Source organism: Sceloporus occidentalis, unplaced genomic scaffold (genome assembly GCF_023333645.1).
Source record: "Sceloporus occidentalis isolate IW3139 unplaced genomic scaffold, rSceOcc1.0.p SCAF_37, whole genome shotgun sequence".
In the NCBI taxonomy this organism is placed as follows: Eukaryota; Metazoa; Chordata; class Lepidosauria; order Squamata; family Phrynosomatidae; genus Sceloporus; species Sceloporus occidentalis.
This window is the reverse complement of record NW_028317017.1, coordinates 1,742,923-1,767,480: the sequence shown is the minus strand read 5'-3', so window position 1 is coordinate 1,767,480 and position 24,558 is coordinate 1,742,923. Positions and strand designations below refer to the sequence as shown.

General features: G+C 38.6%; 1 protein-coding gene across 1 annotated transcript; it reads left to right on the top strand.

Annotated features, from left to right (window-relative positions):
- Nucleotides 1–4,594: 4,594 nt before the first annotated feature.
- On the top strand, nucleotides 4,595–20,583 carry LOC149297694 (protein ERGIC-53-like). The gene is made up of 11 exons (XM_089488169.1): nucleotides 4,595–4,754; nucleotides 6,689–6,843; nucleotides 7,424–7,531; nucleotides 8,273–8,334; nucleotides 12,005–12,104; nucleotides 12,495–12,618; nucleotides 13,255–13,310; nucleotides 13,734–13,851; nucleotides 14,825–15,009; nucleotides 17,305–17,372; nucleotides 20,352–20,583. The coding sequence occupies exons 1-11, from the start codon at nucleotides 4,595–4,597 to the stop codon at nucleotides 20,581–20,583; spliced, it is 1,368 nt and encodes a 455-aa protein (XP_089344295.1).
- The last annotated feature ends 3,975 nt before the right edge of the window (nucleotides 20,584–24,558 follow it).

Genomic DNA, 24,558 nt, shown 5'->3' with positions numbered 1-24,558 from the left:
TTGTATGTTTTAATTTTCCTTGTCTCCTCTTATTAGGACCATGAGACTTTTGGGGCTATGTATAAAAAAAGATGGACTCTTATAAAGTCATCTAATCACAGTAACAAGAAATTTAATTTTCCAACTGATTGGGCAGATCGTTGTTTGCTATGGTGAAAAGACGACTTTTTAAACTTTGCGCCGGTATCTCTTTTTATACATAACCCTCGTTGTGTTCCATAACCGTGTTTGGCGACCCCCGATAACTTACTGCCCTCATGCCTCACTTTACTTTGGTGTTCTCCACCAACGTACACACATGGGTCACTTATAAATAATCTGTTTTTAAGAAGCTGTCTTTGACCCTTTCCAAAACATGTTTCTCCAAGATTTTAAACGCTGGATTATGTTCATTTCAACACTTCCTGCTACATAAATCGACATGAAGGTTTTTCTTTAAAGATTGAAAAGTGCAGGTGATTGGGGCTGTATTAGATAATTATTGGTATAGAGGGAAGCAAGCGACTCGTGCTAAATGTTTACATTTCAGACAGGGTGAATGCACCCCCCATGTCTCGCACAACATAGATATTCATAATCTGGAAACCTGTTTTAAAGGAGATGCAATGAGTGCCACCGAGTACTGTTAATGCATACATACATCAATAATTAACGGGCGTGGAGCATGATGAGCATAAAGGTTCATTTTACACTCAATTTTCATTCATGTTTTTAGTTTTGTTTTTTTGGCAGGATTGCTGGTATTAGACCCATCATCAAAATTTGCTCAGGGAATTGGTTAAACCCAAAAGCTGCGATAGGCCTCTATAGGGTATGGTTTTATAGCAGACATCTCACCCCCTTAGTCCTCTTACAACTCGTATTGCACTTCTCTTGTATTTTAGGCCACATTTTCCAGAACATCTCAGTGTGGAATTATTAACAGTTCTTTGTTTGAAATTGACTATTACTTTGTTGAAACCGAATCCTTGGAGGGAACACACCTGAGCCACATTAGAACATACCTCCAAAGTTCGTTGTTTAACTCGAAAAGATATCCCTTTTTTAAATGTGGAAGAGGAATGGCAGTTCAGGGTCAGGGGTTTTTTGTGTACTCTGTATGCCGTTCAGTATTATTCAGGCATGGTGGGGAAAGAGTGCATCCTGTAGGCAAGGTGCCCTCTTGAATCAAGAGCCTTCAAACTTCCATCTCATTTGTGCGCTTGTGTTTTGGTTACAACGTTTTTCAGTTTATTCACTTTTTTTTTTTTTGAGTGGGGGGGTGGTGTAGGAAGGGTTTTGTCATATATATTTTTTTTATATTTTGTTGTAAGTCACAAAGATAATCTGTTTGCCTTTTCCGTTGCAAAGGCCTTTTACTGAAGTACGAATCTTATTTTTATTATATACAAAGACAGAAGAGTTGGGTAGGGCAAGGAGATACAATCACTCGGAAAAGGAGGGAACGCTTGGCTTTAATCGTGTGGCAATTGTGTGCATGCCGTCTTGTGTCTTCATTTCCAAAGGCCTTTCTTTTCTTCATTCCTGTCCAGTGCTTTAAACACATGTATATGCTGCATTTGGTGGGATTTAAAGTGTAATAAACCATTCCATTTGGGTGACCCTTTTCCATTGTGTGGACCATTTTTGGTAGCTGGTATAGTTGACGTCACACTCTTTATTTGCCCTTTTCCTACACCTACATTTTGGGGTTGATTCTGTAACATTAGAGTAAAATAAGCTTCAGCAGTGGGCTTTAGATCATTATTGCAGCCAGTGCCCGTTTTTTTTTGTGTCAAGTATTTTAAAATATACCTTCACATTTTTGTCTTCAGCCCAAGGAAGATGACATACAAGATTTACATTGCAATAATGGACAAACAATAACAATTTGATATTACACACTGTTCTGTGGCCCTTGGTACTTCGTAAATAATATGTGAAAACTTACTACTTTGCTGAATACCATGACTTTCCATTTGCATCAAAGACATTGGGTCAAAACTGAGGATTGATATTTAATTTATCAATTTCCTTAGACAATACCGTGATTAAATGTTAATCTCTTAACACTTGGACACAAAGTCTGGAGTCTATCACAGCTATTTCATTTGACAACACACATTATGTTGTATAATACTGTGCAATGGCAACTAATCCGCCGACTTGGATGACTATCTCCACTAGTCCACTAGTCGTTCCAAATGAGAAATATAAACTGTGGTTTCACCGAAGACTTGGTCAGACCTGCTGTGTATCATGTAAAGTAAATTCTGGAAAAGCCTTAGTTATTCCAGGTTATCATTAGTCCTAATTCTCACACATAATACGACATGTTTTCTACTTAAGTGCTTAAAATGTACCTATACCATTCCTGTATTGCTGTGCAATGTTGCTATAATGTGGCCACTTAACATGGTTTAAATAGGACCGAAGGTGTATGATGATAGCTTTAAGGAGGAATTACATAGTCATAAACATTCAGTATGGCAATACATGCACAGTCTGCAGGTAGAATCCAGGACACTGGCCAAAGCCGCACAATGGAATCTGAATTGAGGGTTCATCATACATTTGTATGAAATACCATGGTGGTATTTCGTTGGTGGGGAGACACGATGCCAAATCCAGAGAGCAGAAATTATAAAAAATACACCACATTAAATAAAACCAATATAACAGATCATAGAAGGTTTCCAGTGCCTGATTTTGGTTAATTTTATCATTTCAGGAAATAAAAATCCCTTCACATCCAAAGGAGGTATTTTATTTTGTACAAACACTGAGGTCTAACAGCAATGGACCCTTAATTTCAGGCTCATTTACCGATGTTTGTTGTCTTGTTATCTTCCAAATTATCTTGCTATTCTCTTGCAATTCATATAATTTTATGTTCCCCAAAGTCCAGTTTAGCCAGTTGGTACTCAACTGAGGGGTAGTGTCTGTGCGGTTGCTATGGAGCAAGAAAGGAATATATTTAGCATATTCATATTAGGATATTAGATTTGTGCTTTCTGATTTAAAAAAAGTTACTTACTTTAGCCTGGTTCCTGGTAAATGCATTTAACAAACACACCTGGTGCAAAAGCGAATACCCAAATAACATTAGCAGTAACATGATTTCTCCGCAAAAAGAAGTATACATAGGTCTCAGCACAGTGACTTTCCTCATGTAAAAGAATGTGCATTTTGACTATGGAAGTAACCGCTCTATCAAGTTCTGTCCCAGGGGTGTTTAAATTGCACTTTTTAATGCTGCTTATAAGGCCAAAAAAAAAAAAAAGTGTCTTAAAACTGTACAGCATCTGTTTAGAAAACATGGTTAAGGTCTACTGTATACATGTTCAAACATTAATAATGTGGTAATCACAAGTTACTGTTATGCTATGTATGGAAATTTGAAATACACTATGACCGAAAGCACCTGGTGGACACCTGGCCATCACACCTACCTAAATTTGTTGGACAGTCTATTCCAAAACCATGTGCATTAATATGGAGGTGGCACACCCGCCACCCCCTCTTCTGGGAAGGCTGTTAACAAGATTTTGGAATGTGTCTGGGGGTATTTGTGCCCATACAGCCACAAGAGCATTTGTGAGGTTGGATGAAAACACTTGGCTCCCAAAGGGCATTCCAGTTCATCCCAAAGGTGTTCAATGGGGTAAATGCCAGGGCTTGGTGCAGGCCTCTTGAGTTCCTCTGCATCAAACTTATTAAACCAAGTCTTCTTTAAGAACCTTGCTTTGTGTGCAGGGGAGCAGTCATGCAGGATTGGACCTTTCAAACTGAAGCCACAAACAATGCAATTCTGAGCTGTAACATTCATATTATTTTTCACTGAAACTCAGAGGCCTTACTCAAACCCTGAAAAACAGCCCAAACCATTATCCCACCTCTACCAAAATTTACAGTAGACACTACACATTTCAGTAGGTAGCATTCTCTTTTCATCTGTCAAACCCAGACCTCCAGATAGTGAAGCGTGATTGATCTCTCCAGAAAACACGGTTCCGCTGCTTCAGAGTCCAGTGGCGGTGTGCTGTACACTACTCCAGCCGACACTTGACATTGTGCATAGTGATCTTCAGCTTGTGTGCGGCTGCTCGGCTGTGGAAACCCATTTCATGAAGCTCCTGACACAAAGTGCTTGCGATGATGTTGCTTCCAGAGGCAGTTTGGAACTCTGTAGCGAGTAATGCTACAGGACAGGTGATTTTTTTTTTTTTTACCTGTTTCAGTCCTGCTTTGTCAGTATGTGTGGTCTACCAAAGTTGTGTTACTCCTCTTAATGCTTATACACCCAAGCAGAACAATTAGCGGCAATGTATTTGGTATCACTAAATGTGTTGCAATCCTTGCATTTTCACTTTTAACATAATCTTTGCAGAAACTGAGTTGTGAAAAGTTGCCCTCTGTTCTCCATGTTGAATTATGTATGTAACTATCTGCAAGTTCTTGGGAATATCCAGCTGTTCTATAGTTGCCCTTTGTGTTCCATCCAATCAGCAGGTGCCTGGTGTGCTCCTTTTTTATCTCCTCCCCGTGGTATCTTTAGGTTCCCTTGTTTTAACCTGTTTTCAGCTCACGAGCAAGTCTCACCACCAACTCATAGATGTCTTTCCCCAGCTGTGTCTTGTTTCTTGGGCTTCTTCCCTATTTAATCTATGCCCAGGATGAGCCCGCTCACCGCAGGTTTGAGTACAAGTACAGTTTCAAGGGACCTCACGTCACCATGCCTGATGGATCGGTGCCCTTCTGGGACATGTATGGAGGTAACACCCCATGTCATTTTCACTAATTGAATATATATATATATATATATATATATATATATATATACACATATTGTGTGCCCTGCTTTGCATTTATGTTTAATATGTTGTTTAAATTTTAAGTTGGGTGTTAAGCAAACACTGTATGCGTGTCCATTGCTAAAAAGGTTGTGTTATATTTGTTAACTATCCAAAGAGAGAATATCTGTCTCAACTCTTTATTAGAACCCTGTTTAAACCTTTAATTTTTTGGGACCCCTTTTTAGAACAGACACGGGACATGGCTGTACCCCTTTAAGTGGGCTTTTACCTGAGCACCTGCTTCGCCTGGCAGCTGTTGGGCATATTAAATAAGGCAATAACTGATGAACGTTTTTGCATTTGTGCCAATAAATTATGGTTTAATAACCACCCAGTGATATAAAAAATATCAATGGTATTTATGTAATTAAATACAAATTTTGCATCATAGGCTCTGGAAATACATATAATTCACTTGAACAATGATGGTGAATGGATGTGATGTTATAGTTCACATCTAATGGTATTATCTTGCAGTACATCCCCACACTCACAATGTATTACCCAAATGAAACCCAGTTATTTTCAGAACCCATGATTTCTGAGTTTTTTGTTTTTGTTACTTACACTTGGATGGTATTTAAAGGTTGTTAATATTAGAGCATGTGTTCAACTCAAAGTGTTTTTTAATGTACTTAGCAACACTGTTTATTTGGGGTAATTTGTAGGGAGATGCATCCCATTGCTCATCACAGCATTTGTATTACATTGTAACACTAAAGAGGAGTCTGTGTTAGTAATAATTACAGAAGGGGAAGTTTGCAGACTTAGAAGTGGTTAATAGATAAGGACACATTTCCATCTGCCAAGCATCCCACAATTTCTGTGCAGCTGAATTTCAAATCTGTAGAGAGAGAGAGAGAGAGGTTCAAACACGCTGGACACATTTCTGAGAATCTGGAATTTAGCAGGAGGCCAACTAATAACTGAGTTCCAAATGAAATATATATTTGGTAAAAGATGATAGGATCTGCTGGCCATGTGTTGTGGGGGGTGTCGGATGAAAACTGTCCATGTTTGTAACACCTCCTGTTGGTTTTCCGATAAGGAATATCTGTTATTTTGCCATGTGTTCCAGGTAAACAGTTCAACTAATATCTGGTAGTGATGAGGAATCAGCATTTTCATGATTCAAATTCTAGAAATGGAATTTTCTCTGTACTGCTTATTTAAATAAACTTTTAAAGAGTTATGGACAAAGTGAACTAAAATGTCCAATGGTATTCTACAGAGTCTAATGGGGAAAAAGATGTCGCTTTATTTTTAAGAGAGCATGGAGACTTTATTTGAAGTTGATACCCTTTCTTGGGCCCGTATAGAAACAGATGTAAAGTTACATATGCTGTCGGGGCTCTTCTTACAATTTGTATTCTTCATTTTTTGTAACAGCTCTACTGAGTCTGCTGTGGATCATACCTAAAATGTCATGTAAATGTACCCTAATTAAAAAAAAACATACGCTCCCGTAGTTTCCCCATTAACAAAAGTCAACATTACCATGCTAAATGCATAAATTAGAATTTTTTGGAATGTCATCTATTTTAAATGTGCATTTATAGGAAGCCATCTTAGACCTTCCTGCATGGGGACGGTGTACCTTAATAGTGCATAATAAAGCTTACATAATAAACGTAGTGTCTTGTCCACCAGAAATGCTGGTTTCAGGGTATATTAATATTCATATCAGAATGTGTGGAATCATTTATTCATGAACATGTAATAATGGGCTAAGAAACAGACATGACAAACCTCAGTGTCCCCTTCTAAAATTTCGCTAAATAAAAAAAGATACCTTTGTACATAAGTTATGGTTTTCTTCTGCACATAAATTTGCGCAACCTTTATTTCCAAAGATGCCCTACCTGGGCCAGATGAAGTTCGCCTAGTCCCCTCAATGAAAAACCATGCAGGATCAATGTGGACTACACGTAATGCTTCATTCCCTCACTGGGAAGTCGATGTGTCCCTGAGGATCATGGGACATGGGCGAATGGGCTCTGATGGACTGGTGAGAAGTGGGATCCTGGGTCAGTCTGTTAAAGAGCATAACATTTCTAAAGGCGGAGGCAAGTTTATATGGGCTCATTCTATTACTTTTGTGTGTCACACTTATGAAACAGTGGGCACAATTTTCCAAACATTTTAGTTCAATTAGATCTTCAGATTAGTGAGCAAGTACTTGCCTTAGCAATGGCTTCTAGCTCTAGCACATCTTATTGGGTCAGTCAGAACATTATTTGGCCTAAGGAGTTAAACATGTATTTACTCTAACACCTACCCTCTTAATAAAGATTTAAAAATCTACATTGCTAATCTTTGCAAGTGGATAATGACAGCCAGATACACTGAACAAGGAAATTGGTAATTTTGGGAAAATAATTGGAATGGGTGGTCCCTGATTTTCTTTTTTGCCAAAAGTTTGGCCCATAATTTACATACAGAATTCCCTCATAAGCTAAGGAAACCATTAGACCAAGGCTTCTAACTCACCAAGACGTAGTCAGCATGTGAAACTTTAGAGAGAGAGAGAGTCATTTCCGCCCCATTGGCAACTGTGCATGCATGTAATAATTGTGTGTCTTCGCTAGGCCGTTTGGTACACGAAAGAGCCTGGACGCACAGGGACAGTATATGGCTCTGCGGATAAATGGGACGGCGTGGCAATTATATTTGACACCTTTGATAATGATGTTATGGTAAGATTGGTACCAAATACGTTGCTTTCCGTCCTACCAGTACTTTTTCCTAACGTTTTGTAATCTGCTTGTACATAAGTGTTCGATTTACTTTGAGTTCTCTAACAAATTGAGATAAACGTCATACACAAATATAAGATCAATATTTAAGTCCTTACCAAACTGCCTAATAATACAATATGATGTCATCAATCCCTCGTGAGATGCATTTGAAGCTCGATGAGCAAAAGACTTTGGATCTACATTACAGTGGAGCTTTAACAGTATGGCTACTCAAGCAACTCAGAACAATGAGGTACACGTATTGTTTCTAAAAAGGGACTCTTTGGAAAGTTGAAAGGGCCTTTTTTATCACCATAGCAACCAATAGACCATAAGTGCCCTTCATGCATATTCATCATTATACGTAATCCAACTTTCATCAGGATTTGCACATGTGATGCGGTGTTCTACTGGGTTTACTGGTGCTTCCAAGGCTATTGAAAATGAAAGTAGTTTTCTACTAAGAGGTCTATAAGTTGGGAGTTTCAGGGAACGCAGATGTTATAGATAACGGTTGTGTTGTTAATGTTGTGTATCACTGTCTGTACCGTCTTAGTGATTTTAGGATGCTAGGAAAACCACATCTTCTGCACCCCCTCTCTGCATGCACGTGTTTGAGAAAATAAATTGGGCACATTAGTTTGATGAACGGCACACATCCACTAGTAGTTATCATAACAAACATTTCCTTTCTTGCAGGGGAATAATCCAACAATACTGATTGTGGGGAACAATGGAAAACTGAATTATGACCATTCACAGTATGTATTACTTATTTCTGGGAATCATAATCCAAACCCTCAAATATGCAATTTCACTAGTTTTGGCTCTCTGATTGTATAGGTGCATGAGCATGAGCATGGGGTTGAGGTCCATTGTGGAGCAAAAGGGATGAGCCTGGGGTTCTTTTGGTACACCCATGGGTGGCCATGGCCATATATTTATATAATTTATTAATTTATATAGTGCAATCATTTTACGCATACACCACAATGTGGAATAACCACTTCAGGATGGATGAATATTGATATGAAAACATTTAATGTAAAACTTACTTGAAGGGAACTGTGCTCAATCTCAACATTACCTGCAATCCCCTCCTCTCATGATTGCCATCATGCATCCCCCTGCCCTTGGTCATGTGACATTATTACATGATCTTATATGCAGGATCATAACATGTGATCTGGTCTACATGTAAGTCACAAGTATAGACAAACACAATATACTTTAACTAATAACACACACACAATGATAATCCTGCATGTTTTTACTGAACATACCCATTAAACATTCACAATGCTGACAGAAAAAGTAAGCTTCTTTTGGCTGCAATTACCTCAAACAAATGGACAAAAGTAAGCCTCTTTTGGCTGCAATTACCTCAAACAAATGGACAATGCTCAGAAGGGATTTTAGACCTTATTTCCTTACAGAACTGCTTAAGATCAGCCATACTCTTAGAATGTCTGGTGTGAAAGGCTCTCTTGAGGTCATTCCACAACACCTCTAATGGATGTGCTACTTAGCTTCAGCTGGGAAACAGCCATCCTGACATTATCCTGTATGATACATTGATAAACTTGGGAATTAATTGTCCCCTCAATGATGTCCTGGACCAGAGGCAGCAAAGCAGCCCCAAATCATGTTGTTCCCTCCACTGTACTTCACTATTGGGATGTTTTCATGTCAGTACTACATACATAGTACTATGTGTTATTCCTGAACAATTCAACCTTACTTTCATCAGTCCATAAAACATTTTCCCAGTAGGGATGCGTAGTGTCAAGGTGCAATTTGGCAAACTTCAGGTGCGCGGCAATGTTTTTCTGTTCAATGTTTTGCATATGGTAGACTTATGAACAGAGATACGGCGCCCCACTTTAGGGAGAATAGCCACAGTACTAAATGCTCTCTCTCACAATTTAACTGTGGACTGGTTGATATGTGAACTTGAGATTACTTTGTAACCCTTTCCAGCTTTATGCAAATCAACAATTGATTGTAGGTCTTCTGAGATTTCTGAAATGTACTCCGGTTGAATTAAAGATAAAATTGCAAGAAGGGTGTACAGATCTCCCTACTCCTTGACGCTGGACCACTTGGAGCAATGCCACTTTTCTTTTGAAATGTAATACTCAGTCACGGCATTACTGTGTTTGCACCACTGGGACTATAATATAGCAGACAAATTAAATGTTCCTTGAATAGATGCACTGCTCTCATGAGCAGGAACTAAGATCAACAACAACTGCTGTGCTTTTTAGATAGGCTATGCAGACAAGATGCGCCAATTGGTTCCTATCTGTCATTCAATTTATATATCTCTGCTTTTATGCTTCCTATTATGTCCCTAGAGAGAAGCACATGCCATATGGCTTCACCCTCCTTTCTCCCTAACACTCCTACTCACAATATCCCCACGCACATATGTGCAGAACTCACTCTACCGCTCCCCCTATCTCCTGCTATGAAGGCATAGATAGAATCTGTCTTCTTAACCCTAATCCTCTAGTAGCTTGGTGGGGTTTCATCTGAAATGTGAAAACTGCTACAAGCAGATACATATTTATTTGCAGATTCTACTGACTGTCATCTGCTTAATTCCAAACAAACTTCTCCCTGGGGAAGCTTGATCATATGGAATGCACTCAGTAGATTTGAGACTCCCTTGGCTGGAAAATTTAAAAATATAGAAGGGGACAATCTTCATCATCTCCTGTAATATTAGCAAATAAAAATGCGGAAAAATTAGAATGCCTATGCTAGGATTTTTTAAAAATCTACATTTGTCAGGAATACGGCCTGCCATCACTTTTAATATTAGGAAATCTATATAACATTTTGTATGAAGAATACCTTCAGAGTAAATGCAGAGACAACACCCGAGTTGTGACTGCCTTTGCGTACTCCACCAGATTTATTGTTGTGTTAATCCTTGAGTTTGTGGATCCAAGTTGTGGATTCATTAGGGAGACCCTGTATGGGGGGACCCTCTATGACTGACCTTTTTTGTTTGTTTCAACTATCTAAAGCCAGTACTTACAATAAACTGTTTTGAGCACAAATCCCATAATGAACCTATTTTCAAAGTTTATTGTAGGCTTGTATTGTTTCATATCTTTATATTGCTATTTGGAGCTACCGGGGCTCTCCAAATCATTGTTTCTGTGAAATTTGTCATACACTATATGAACAAAAGTATTGTGACACATTTCTTAATTATTGAATTCAATCAGACCCGTTGCTACAGGTGTATAAAATCAAGGACCTAGCCAAAAAATGGGTCGTTCTGAAGAGCTCAGTGAATTCAAGCATGGTACCGTGATAGGATAAAACCTTTGCAATAAGTCCGTTTGTGAAATTTCTTCCCTGCTAGATAATCCGCGGCCACTAGAAAGTGTAAGCGTTTAGGAACAGCTGCAACTCAGCCACAAAGTGGAAGACTCACAGAGCGCGGTCACTGAGTGCTTAGGTGCATAAAAGTCCCCAATGCTCTGCTGATTCCATATCTGAAGAGTTCAAACTTCCACTGGCATTAAGATCAACACAAAAACTGTGTGGCTGTTGCTTTATGTAATGGGTTTTCATGGCCGAACAGCTGCATGCAAGCCTCACATCACCAAGAACAATGCCAAGTGCCGGATCAAACGGTGCAAAACATGCCATCACTGGAGTCTGCAGCAGTGAGAACGTGTTCTCTGGAGTGATAAATCACGCTTCTCTGTTTAGCAGTCTGATGGGCAAGTCTGGGTTTGGCGGATGCCAGAAGAACTTTACCTGGCTGACTGCATTGTGCCTACTGTAAAGTAATGGAATGGGGCTGCTTTTCATTAGTAGGGTTAGGCCCCTTACTGTTTTCCGTGAAGGGAAAGCTTAATGTTTCTGCATACCAAGAAATGTTGGACAATACTACACTTCTAATTTTGTGGGAACAGTTTTGGGAAGGCCCTTTTCTATTCCAGCATGACTGTGGCCCAGTGCACAAAGCAAGGTCCATAAAGACATGGTTGGGATGGGTTTGGTGTGGAAGAACTTGACCGGCCTACATAGAGCCCTAACCTCAGCTACTTTCAAATGAACTGAAACAGAGATTGAGAGCCAGGCTTTCTCATCCATCAATGCCTGACCTCACAAATGCTCTACTTGGTGAATGTGCAATAAATTCCCACAGAAGCTCTCCAAAATCCTGTGGAAAGCCTTCCCAGAAGAACAGAAGCTGCAAAGGGGGAACCAACTACATATTAATGGCTCTGTATTTAGAATGCAAAGTCATAAAAGTCCCTGTTGGTGTAATGGTCACGTGTCCCAATACTTTTGTCCATATAGTGCACATTTAAATGTTTTACCACAGGACATGTTGAAAAACACTAAATGAATACTGGCTATATAACTTCTTTTGGAGGTCTTATGGGTATTTTTGTTCAACAGAGATGGCATGAATCAGGCCCTGGGCTCCTGTGTGCTCAGTTTTAGGAACACAATTCGCCCATTTAAAGCAAAAATATCATACTATAAGAGGACATTAAGGGTGAGTGACCTTATCCGCTTGAATGACTGTCTAGTTTTTTCCTGTCCATCACTTGTTTCTTGTATGTGGCTCTCGGAAAGTCCTAGCCTTCTATGAATGAAATATATGAGTTTCTAATAGGTCTTCCTATAGTACTACCACTTATGCTCTGAACTGGGTATACTTCTCTTTGGTCTCTGACTTTGAGTCTTGATTTAATTCCTTAAGGTTGAAGGCTTTTATTTAAACTCCAAAAGAAGAAACTAGATCTTTTTAGTCTATGAATGGTTACTTTGTAGATATCTTTCTTCTAGAATGTAAGTTGACCATAGGAAACAGACTAACTTTTTAATATGCAATGTTTCTCCAATACCCGTCCATAGTATAAGATCAATTATTTTTTCCTATCAGGTTTCTGTGCAAACTGGCCTATCTCCAAGAGGTGATGCGTATGAGTTATGTGCCCAGGTATCAAACATGGTGATCCCATCTACTGGATACTTTGGTATTTCAGCTTCTACTGGAGTCCTTGCTGGTAACGTTTTACTGACTCTTAGAGCAAATTACAACAATTATTAGCATATGAACTTATGTTCTTAAATCAGTAGTTAAATCGATTTAGTTCAATCAGATGGATTTCTTCAAAGTCTTCTTACCCACAGAGTTATGCATCAAACAAGGACAGCTCAGCCTTTTATGCTGGAGAAACATGCCAGTGTTGATCCTTTATAATGGATAGTGAATTTAGGGAATAGAAACCATAACTCTCCTGGCAATACTCTACATAGTGAATAGGCTCCACCAGTGCATACAAAATAGAGAAATCGTATCACAGTAACAGTTTTTGTCTTTTTTTAAAACTTTTTTAATCAATCTGATATTGAGAATTTTAGGAATTATTTGTTTTATTGGAAAGGAAACTGACATCACATTCCTGCACGCTGTATATTAAAAAAACAAGGCGCCTTTTAATGTCTATGGAGGCTGTTCTGAGCCAGCACAGCTTCCATAGCATAAATAGGCCGGTTTGGGGGGTCAATAATCTCCCTTTGTAACCGACTCATTGTGCTGCGGGATAGCAGGGTGTTTAATCGCCTAAGAGGGAGATCTGTCCTCTGGGTTTGTACCAGGAGCGTGCCGCCCTCAGGCCTTGTTCTTGTGTCTATTGCAGATGATCATGATGTGCTTTCGTTCATGACATACAGTCTGAGCAAAACCTGGGATGAGGTGCGTCTGGATGTATTTGTTTACATTATATATTAATTTTTGTTGAACAGGCTTACAATAAATTTAATATTTCAACCAATATATGCACTTAATTGAAGTGAAAGAAGAGATCAAGCTCCATTAGGGTTATATTGCAATGGCAGCTGGCAAGTCACTCTAAATCAGCTTTTTTAGATTTTTTTCTTAATTCACCCTTGAGCTGTAGTCTTGAGTGGTTCTTATTCGGAAGTGACACAAAACCTTAGTGTTTTCCTTGTTACGTTATACTTATGTTACACATGATGTAGTTGTTCAATTCTAAGTGTTGGTTGAGTTACAGTTACATGATATTATTCCTCAAATATTTTTGTTAAAATGTTGTTGATATATTTGCTTTTTTAATGCTGACAGAGCTGAACATTTTACACCTTTCTTTATCACCAGTCTCCAGCAGCAAAGATCCCTGAAGATGAGAAGGAAAAGTTCCTTAAGGAGTTTGAAGAGTTCCAGAAAGAATTAGAGAAGAATAAGAAAGACTTTCAGATGGAGCACCCTAACCAAGGTCAGGGCCCTAGGGTGACATGTGATGCATCTATAAAAAAAAAAGCAAATATATCTATGAAGGTAGTTAGGCTATGTACTAAATGATACAACCCAACACTCCCCAAATAGCCACAGACACCACATATAGATTGAAAACAGTAGCCTGTGCCCCCATTCCAGTAGGTTGTGTGACCCGCACAGCCGCCTGCTGGGTACCAGGCGGCCATGTTCCAGCGCTACCGTGGAACTCACGGTCAGCAACAGGGGACGGACTAGCTGGAACCACTTCAGCCTCCTTCTCAGGAGGGGCCGCCTCAGAATCTTTTGGCCTTTCATCCCCATGTACCTCCAGTTGTAGAACACTGTTCTACTTTTGTGTGGACTGGATAAATACATTATTTCTGTCACGTACCTAGTATTATATTTTTTCCAAAACGAATTAATAATTAATTGTAATTAATTAATTGTAATTGTTGAATAGGATTCTAATTGATATTTGTATTAATGAAAACATAAGCATAAACTTAATACTTGTAATAACCCTAGGTGTATTCTCCTGCATTCTACTTCTTTCACTCATCTCAATGAACTTCAGACATGCACCAGTTGAAGTCTTGTTGAAGTTGAGGTCACCTAATAAACTCAGAGTCCTGCTATAGTAGAATCCTATTTAGTTAATTATTTAAATTGCTTTTTACTTTCCAAGATAATTCGATTGTGAGTTTTTGGTTTCTTCTTTTTTTTGCTTTTCTTAGCATTTCTACTCGCTGCCTATTGTTGGATCTATATAACTAATATTCTATTATTATATCAACTATTATTATTAAATCAACTGTATATACAAAAGTAATTCTATTAGCACAGTCCCTCTGCTTCCTCACTACTTTTTCTTTCAATATTAATGAAGCTTTGAGGTGATGGATTTGAATGAATGAAAATGACTGTTTTAGTAAATAACATGTGGCTTTCATCCCTGTTAACCTTTCTTGCAGATGAGGACCTGTTTGAGTCAGACAGTCAGCGAGAATTGGACATGGTACTGAATGGGCAGGCCCGGCTGCTAGAAGAGCTGACAGTGCTGAATAAGAGATTAACCATGACAGTGGAAGAGCAGAGAAGGCATAGGGATATCCTAAGCCGATCTGCAGCTAACGAGACCACTACTGTAAAGGAACATGTGAGTAAGGGCTTACGCAGTGAGGGGCGGCTGTTGGAGACAATTCATAACATTAGTGCCTTGTTGGTCACAAATCAGCAAAAAAGGGGTGCTGCCCATGTACAGTTACCAGCAGTTTTGGGAAATCCAGACACTGGTGTGAACATCTGTCCCAGTGCTACATTAAGACCTTCTGGGTCCTAGCCTTGCCTTAGGTTGATGGTCCAGGGGGAAGTAGTTGCTCTGGAAATGTCAATCAGTTGGTCGATTAGGCCTCTCAGCGTGCCACTGCTCAAAGAGCTGGTTACAAAGGTGATCTATGATCCCCCCAACCAGCCCATTTACTACAACAACTTAATTACAAGAGCAGGGCCATCTTCTCCTTTGGTACCAGTTTTTCATTGAGTATGAATTTTAAGTATCCTACTGTTTGTAACAACACTACTGAATCTGTTGGCCCTATATATATATATATATATATATATATATATATATATATATATATATATATATTGTAATGTGATTTACACTATGGAAGACTGTGCTAAGCCAACACATCCTCCATAGTAAGCATTGTACTCCGTACTTGGCTCTGCACTTCTTTAAGACATCATATTCTGGAACTGAGGATGGCATCTGGGGTTTCTGCCCTGGGTTGGGCATAGGCAGTGCCCAAGGGAAAAACATCACTGCTAAAGGCAATCCCACTGATATAACCACTGTTCCGATTAATTGATTTGTATGAATAACTGTACAAATGGCAACTAATTTAAAAAAATATATATTCATAGTAACCTGTAGGACTGTGTTGATTTGAAATTGTGGTTATGACCACATCTGTCTAAAAGTAACCCTTAAAGCAAGTTCGACCAAAATTTTAATATTAATTATGAGATCCTTTTTAATAAGAACAAATGTTGATATGTCTGTTTCTAAATTTGTGAGCATGTAGGGATCGCAGGTGACTACTATTTCCAACTTACACAAAATGCTACCCCCTTCCCTCTTTCACTTCATTCATTACTTAGTGCACCGCGGTCTTAAACCGCTTAGGATTTTAAGGATTAAAAGCTTAACATTTTTGTTTCCTGTTTTTATTCTCCAGCAGAAGATAAAGTATTTTACAAAATGCAATCATTTTTCTGAAACTGTTTATATATAAATGTTTCTTATTTAGTTATTATTATCTTTAATATAAATATATATATATATATATATATAAATATATACGCACACACACACATATATATACACACATATCACAAACCAATCAGCACACACATAATAATTACATAATACAATTCCAATAAATGCTATTAAAACATAATAATCTAACACCTGGGAAAAGGAAGCAATTTGTTTAAACAAATCACTGTTAATAGAAAGGAGCTACTTTAAACACATTTTGGCTTTCCAAGTAACATGTAACAGTAAATGGTCCTCTTTAATGGTTTAATCCACAAAACTTCAAGTAGACCTAATCCAGACATTATCAATGGATTAAGTGTTTGAGCACATGGAGACTTTAACATGCTCCTACTCTGTTAAGCTCTATCCTCACTCATATTCTTATAACCTCAGCCTGGATGCAGTTAGCATGGACTTGTTGAAACTTGGTTACTAGTTTATTTGCACCCATGACATTACACTTGAGCTGGCCGCAGTGATGTAGACAAATGTTAATGTATATTAGCCTGTAGTTGGGGAAGGGACTATGGTTATTTATCCAAACCCCCCCCCCCAGCTACGTTACAGCGCTGACACCACCAAAAAAACATTCACAGTAATCATTCCTAAAGGGCCTGTCCAGACCTCCCTGAGAACCCTGATGTGGCTGATTACAGGTACTGCAATCAGAAATGGAGGGCAATGGAGCCCTGCTTACTGATCACTCTGTGACGAGTACCAGCGGGATCAAAGTGAAATTAGGAAGAAACAGTGTTCATCCCTCTTCAAAAAATATAAAGAAACCTAAAAATTTAAAAATAGTTAAAAAAAATAAATAAAAATAAAATAATAAAGACTCCAGTGATGTCGCAATGACATAAGGGGTGCCATCCAGTTCCAGGAGTGATTTCTGAGGTCTTTAAAGACATCATAGGGATCTCCAGTCCAAAAAAAAAATGTAAAAAAAAAGAATAAAAAAGTAATAATAAAAATAAAAAAATTGAAAACTTTAAAACGTTAAAATAAGTCCCCAAGCACCTTGTATCCTTAGCTCTGTGTCACAAAAGGGTAAATATCTGAAGCAAAACAATAAAGAAAAACTTAAATAAACAAGCAGCCAATCGATACTTACCACGTTGTGTTCTGCAGGTTCACAGTATCCTGGAAGTTGTAATGAATGGGATTCCAGATCTTCTTGCCATGACACAGGAGCTTAAGTAAGAAAGACCAGGGTAACCTCTGTATTGGGTCACAAGTCATTATCTTTTACTTGAAAATAATGTAACCAATTGAAGGGGGGCTAATTCACAAACTTTAAACTTTGTGAAATACTGTTGGGAAGGTGTTTCACTTGGGAGAAGAATCATGAAACTATGCATTATTCTGGGCCTATGAGGACCTCACTGAGTTTAAATGCTCTATATTATCTGAATAGTTAATAAACCTCCGGGTGTCCCACTAAACTGACAGAAAGAATGTATCATTTAGAGACACACAGCAGTTTCAGAAAAACACACATTCTCCAATGGGAAATTCCCAGCAAAAGAGACAGTTGTCCTTGTATTGTTAACCGAGAAGGTCTGGAATTGTCTACGTTTGGAATCCAGTTGTTAATTGTAAAACATGTCGGAGAATACACAGTCAAGATGCAATGCCTCCTTACTGAGCATTACAGCTTCTGATGGAGTCTGGTTTATGTGCACTAAATGGAACCAATAATTGCTCTATAATGTGAGGCCAGCTACTTCATCACTCACATTACGTTGGTAGTACAGTCTCCCAAATCTTTTTATCTAGGCGTGTTTAACCGAAAGACTCTGGTGCTGTTTAGCTGTGAGCAACCATGTCTGAAACATCTCTTACCGTCTCACTTCCTCATTAGCAGCGCTGCAAGTCAGGACCTCAGGGGAAAAAAACATCCAAGTGGCATCTCCAATGACCTTAACTGATAACCTTGAAGAAAAAAAGATATTTATCTTTTAATATTTACAATGAATTTGTAACCACAGATTATATTACAATATATATATATATATATATATATATATATATATATATATATATATATATATATACACCTTTTTGGGCTCTCCTCAATATAATTACAATACAATATAACAAGGTACAATGAAAGTAAATAGTAAAGCATAAACATTTTAATTAAAAAAGGAGTTGCCCTTACACTGAAGGAAGATAAGATAACTGAAAAAAGCAATGTTTACACATTTTTACTGATAAACCATGACAATCATGTATGTGTTCATATGATTTTTTTTTTTAACATATTTAAATATTTTAAGTAGGGATTCCATCCCAGCTGCTGCTGTGGCCGTTGTCGCCACTTGTCTAGCCTTCCTAATGCAATTACGTAAAGGCTACCGGATACATGCTGGGAATTAGTATGTCCTAAACTAAGATGACTAGATTAATTTAACGGAAACCAGGGATATTTTTAAGCAATTAAATAAGTAAATGAAACATAGCTGTCAACATTCCATCCTGGTATGTCAGAACAGAATTGTGATATGTGAATGCTTGACGAAATTTAATGTAACCTGGATACTTATCTCAAGTATATTATTTAAGGGTGTTATTATGTAAAATAAATTGGCTGGTGGAATTTTTATAATTTATATTATTACCGTATTTGCTCGATTATAAGACGAGGTTTTTTTCAGAGCAAATGCTCTGAAAAATACCCCTCGTCTTCTAATCGGGGTCGTCTTCTAATCAGACCTCAAATAGAGTCTGGTTAGGAGACTAAGAGCCAGATCCCCCGCACCGCTGCAGGGGACCTGGATCCTCCTGTCTCACCCCCCCCCCCATCATACACACTTACCGGTGCTTCCTGCTGTATTGCCGGGGCAGCGGGTTGACGTCTACGCGATCCGCGTAGACAACGTCCGCTGCAGCCGGAAGGAGGTGTGGCTAGCAGCGGGGGTTGTCTGCGTCCGTCGCGTAGACCTTCCCCGACTGTCAGAGATCTCTGATCTCTGACAGCCGGGGAAAGTATACGCGACGGACGCATACAAACCCCCGCTGCCAACTCCACCTCCTTCCGGCTGCAGCAGAAGGCGACGTCAACCCGCTGCCCCGGCTGGAAGCACCGGTAAGAGAGGGCTGAGAGGGGAGAGAGGAGAGAGGAGAGAGGAGAGGGGAGGGGAGGGGAGGGGGGGGAGAGAGTGTGTGTGTGTGTGTTAGTTAAATGGGGGCATAGGGCATTTCTGGAGTGGCGTTAAGGGGGCATTTAATAGAGCACTCTGCCTCCTGAAATGGCTTATACCTCCCTATATGCCACTCTGCCCCATAATATGCCTTTTAACCCCCTAAATGCCAGAGTGGCATATAGGGGTATAAGGCATTTCTGGAGGCAGAGTGCTCTATACAATGCCTTTTAACTCCCTTAATGCCACTCTGCCTCCTGAAATGCCTTATACCTCCCTATATGCCACTCTGCCCCATAATATGCATTTTAACCCCCTAAATGCCAGAATGGGATATAGGGGTATAAGGCATTTCTGGAGGCAGAGTGGCATATAGGGGGTCAAAAGGCATACCATGGGGCACAGTGGCATATAGAGGGTTAAAAGGCATATCATGGGCCACAGTGCCATATTGGTGTGGCAAGCCTGGGGGCAGATGTGCGTAACTGGGGGACAGGCTGGAAAATACAAGAAATAAAAACAAAAAAAATCTTTTTCTCAATCATAGCTTTTATTAAAAAAAATAGTTTACATGAATTAACATTTACTGGTAAAACTTTTTTCCTTTAGGGTCGTCTTATATTCAGGCTTTTTCTTTTTTCCTAAGTTAATATTCAGATTTTGGGGGGTCGTCTTATAATCAGGGTCGTCTTATAATCGAGCAAATACGGTATATATAATATTATTCTATTATAATTTCATTGCCTATGGTAAGGCAGTGGTATATTTACAGACGGGCTGAATGAATTGTTGTATTAACTTGGTAGGATTAAAAACCTGTTTATGACTGGGCCCTGCTAGAATCCATGCAAAATGTATTAAAATAGACATGAGCAAACTAAAAAAACTGCTAGCCACCAGAGATAATTGCCCCTGAGATAAGCTTCTACGCTGAATCTTCGACGAAACAGGGAAACATGATATATAGACTTCAAAGTCATTCGATTTCATGGGCAAGATGTTCAGCCAGTTTGTTCTACAAAATGTTCACAGGAAGGACGTTATTAAGGTGGCTACCAAAGTGAAAAAGTCTTCTTCGCCAGGAAAAGTTAAGGACTCCACAAGTCCAACAAACTTTACCGATGTCCATGAGGATTTCAGCAAGATTAAGAGAAGTCTGCAGAACTTGGTCAAAAATTCAGTGAGTACAGAGAATTGTTATGACTTTTTAATACAAATGAAGAAGGAAGAATTCATGATCTGCACCCAGCAGTTGTCCGCATAGTACATGATGTCAAGCTTTTGATAAGAACCCCAGTGTTGTAACGACCCAGAGAATTTCTGTGCATCATACCTTGCTAAACCCATTTCAATTAATGTAGTTTATTTTAAATACTATCAAGATGTGTGAAAATAGTTGTGACATGAGCCTCAGTTAATTGCATACAGATGATCCAGATCTTCTATGAAGTCATCTACAAGAAGGTTCGTTAATCCTTTTAACTAAAAGATTTATACTAATCATACTTAATCAGAAACACATTGCAGCATGCGTTGATGTTCAGATCTTTTAATAGAATTGTATGGCACTCTATTGCAGGCCAGCGCACAGAAGCCTCCGTGTTCCCCAATCCCTCTACAACCTTCCTGTTTGTCAGGTAGTATATTCCTGACCTTCCTGCTGCTTCAGACACTGTGCAGTATAGTATACATGATGCTCAGGTGAGTTCTATCACACACGGACAGCTATAAACAATGACAGATACTCCTTTAAGACTCGAAACAATGGTCATACAAGAAAGACGTTTCCTATGTTCTTGTGCAATTTAAGTCATGTGTTCTTGACAGGTCCTCCATTTGTTTTATTCTTATATCCTGCCCCTCTAGCACATAAGGGATTTGGAGAGAAAGCGTAATTCCTTAGCTGCTCTCTAGGGCCCCTGACAATCTAAGGTTCCTGTTATGGGAACAAAGAAACCAATATAGGGCTATGCATAGTCCGTTTAATAATATGACCCCTCCTGCTCTGTGCTCATGGCCCTTTTGGATCTTTAATCCATATCTGCTCCAGCTGTGAGCCAGGCTGTACAAAAACATTTTTATGGAGTTCTGTCTCCATGGCCAGAGGTGGTGCGTTTTATTGGGCCAACATAGAGAAAGATGTGGTCCTCTGAAAATCAAATGTGATACGCAGTGAACCTGAGACTGGTTTGAGACTTTCGATACTATGTGTCTTTTTTGGATTTCTGAACAATCTGTACCAAATGACAAGCAAGCGAATGTTCAGCAGGAACGCCTGCCAGAAATGACATTAATATATTCTGGTCACAGATGGTGTATATTTAAGGGTTCAATCTGGAGAGAGAAAATGTCCCCCTCCCTCACACCCAATTTACACATTTTCTCAGCAAGCGCACCATTTGCGTTCGCAGTCTCTACTTTGTTAAGAAAGTATCTTTGTCTTATCTTTAAGGCTGCTGAATATACATGTAGATGGGGTTTAAAATGATCATACCTTTATATCGATTTTATTTATGCTTTATTTTAATCCTCTCATCCAGGCAACATCATTAGTAAACCGCTGGCATTGCGTGTTTGTGTGTATTTTGCCTATTTTTGTTTCTGTAGACCCCGATACTAGACTCTTTCCTCATCTCTACCTGCATTGTTTTAACACACTGTACATCAGTAAAGCTTTTATAACAAATTACAAAAAGCATGATACAGCGGCAACACATCAAAAATAAGAAATGTGCCTTTTATATCAATTCCTAATTAAAAAAGAACATTAATATTCTGTTTGTAGGTGTATAAATTAGGATGGTGAATAATCTAGAACGTGAAAGTTCCTCTCTGAGTTGTGGATAAGAACGTCAGTGTATACTTGTGATATTATCAGCTTAATTTAGCATCTGCTAAAAATTCTAGGTGTCAGAAGTAAGTGTAATAACTCAGGTGTGAAATGTCACAAGCACATGGCTTGGGATAGATTATGGGAAGAACATGCTCTGGAGGATGGTGAGGTCAGGGAGAATTGGTTTCCGATGTTAAGAGAACTAGAATGCCACAACCCACTGACACACTTCCATCCCGGAGCCCAAGACAAGCAACATGGCTTGGTGATGTAGGGAACTAAAAACACATTTTCCATTCAAAGTTCACCTTCACAATTCAGAATATACTGTATGACTATGTAGAAAGCGCTTGTACGTCAAAAACTTCAGTACTACCTCATACATATCTCTTTTCCAGGATTTTGTGACTTACTTAGAGCTTTTTATGCAACTGGTACTTAAGAGAATCATATGCTTTATTAAACAATTGAATTCATGAACACTAAATCTGCTGTTTACATACAGATTTGCACAGTATTGCACATATAAAGAGTCTGGAGAACATGAGGTGGTAGGGGGCTGTTCAATTTCAGTTAAAGGAAAGAAAAACGGACATTTACTATCCCTTTAATAATTATGTCCTTATACAATCAGCACATTTGTGGGTTTAATTGACTGTTGCTTTGGTCCGGTCAGTACAATTAGAGTTGTCCTGTTATACTGGGCCAAATCTCCTCTCCTATTGGACCAACCTCATGGGAGATGAACGTTAACAATCGTTTATTATACACATATTTATTTTATCTTCTTTCTTACAGTTCCATCTTTAGCTATGGTGTGTAGTAGGGTAGATTATTATGTACACACACTCACTCACGTAAAGCCATTTATGTTTATCAAATCCCTTTAAAGTAAATAGGATCTCGTCAGTAAAATGGTTATCTGAAAAATTTCACTCTTTCTTCCTTAGAAGCAAAAGTGACTCCAGCTCTAAAAAATTATACTGAATAAGAAGTGGACGTGCGAGTAAAATTGTTCTGGTGCAATGGAAGAAGAGAGCAGCATTATAACTATAGTTCAAGCAAAAAGAATGAAAATGTGATGTGTGCCATCTCAACGCAGTTTCCATAACATTACTTAATATAACACCCTTTTCTAGTCTTTCGTATCATATAACGCCTACTGATTCATAAAATCTCTCCTGTGTGTATTTAGTACGCTGATCGTTTCCAATGCATTATGTGACACGGTCATTAATCATGTATAAGAAGATAAAGTCCTGGAAAATATGATACATTTATTGTTTAATGTAGCTTTGATAAATATATAGGTGTGTGTGTATAAAGATTCAGTTAATGCACTAAAGCATTTTTAACATATTGTTAACCGTTTAGTAGTGTGCACCATTTAATAAAGAAAGATTTAATGTGTTGTAATTGTATTCTTTTTCTGCCTTGTAGTAAAGGAGAAAGACAAAACATCATGTGAACATGGTAATAAGACATTTAAAAAAAACTTTAAACAAAACCATTCCTAGCCTTGGGGTGTATTAAATATTTTATTTTGGCGTACGGCTCTATTTGAAATGTCGGAGCACGTTTTTTTCCCCTGAGGCATATACAGTTATATTGCTAATACAATACAAAGAGACAGTTGTTAATTCCGATAACACATAAGCAGAATTAAATATAGAACAGTGGATGAAACCATATTTTAATGAGGGGGAGAAATGCAAGAACATAAGCCCTTTCTGCGATGATTCCCTTGAAGGGTTAGAACATCCACATGGGGGTGTTTGATTTGGTAAATGGTTTACTAATAGAACCTGCACTATAGTATTGGGACACCTGACCATTACACCAACAGGGACTTTTATGACATTGCATTCTAAATACATAGACATTAATATGTAGTTGGTCCCCCTTTGCAGCTATAACAGCTTCCACTCTTCTGGGAAGGCTTTCCACAAGATTTTGGAGTCTTTCTCTGGGAACTTTTGCCATTCATCCAGTAGAGCATTTGTGAGGTCAGGCGCTGATGTTGGAGGAATTCGATTCTGTTAAGGGGAGCTTATGCAAGATAAGGGAAGAAAGCAAACAAACAATAATAGTGTAGAGTGTTTACAAAAACATAAATAAAAATACGGTGTCAATTGCACTCACATTACTGCCAAAAATGTTTTTGTACTTCTTAAAAAATTTGTTATAGCTGAAAATATATATATAATATTTATAGTAAAAGCTTGTAAGCTGTGAAACAGATTGCACTCACAGGATTCCATGCACATCCATATATATGTGCAAACTGCGCTCAGGGAGGGACGCTCAGGGACGTCCAGGAGTGGTCTTCCCAGTGTACGGTTTCCAAAAAAGTACTGCAGCTTCTTCCAACTGGCCACACTGTCATAAATGGGAATGCAAGGCTGT

Excerpts from the sequence above, each read along its gene's own strand:
- LOC149297694 (XM_089488169.1), top strand. The coding sequence starts at position 4,595 with ATGTCTTTCCCCAGCTGTGTCTTGTTTCTTGGGCTTCTTCCCTATTTA. Across the intron at positions 7,532-8,272 it reads CCTTTGATAATGATGTTATG|GGGAATAATCCAACAATACT; the intron begins GTAAGATTGGTA and ends CCTTTCTTGCAG. Across the intron at positions 8,335-12,004 it reads CTGAATTATGACCATTCACA|AGATGGCATGAATCAGGCCC; the intron begins GTATGTATTACT and ends TTTGTTCAACAG.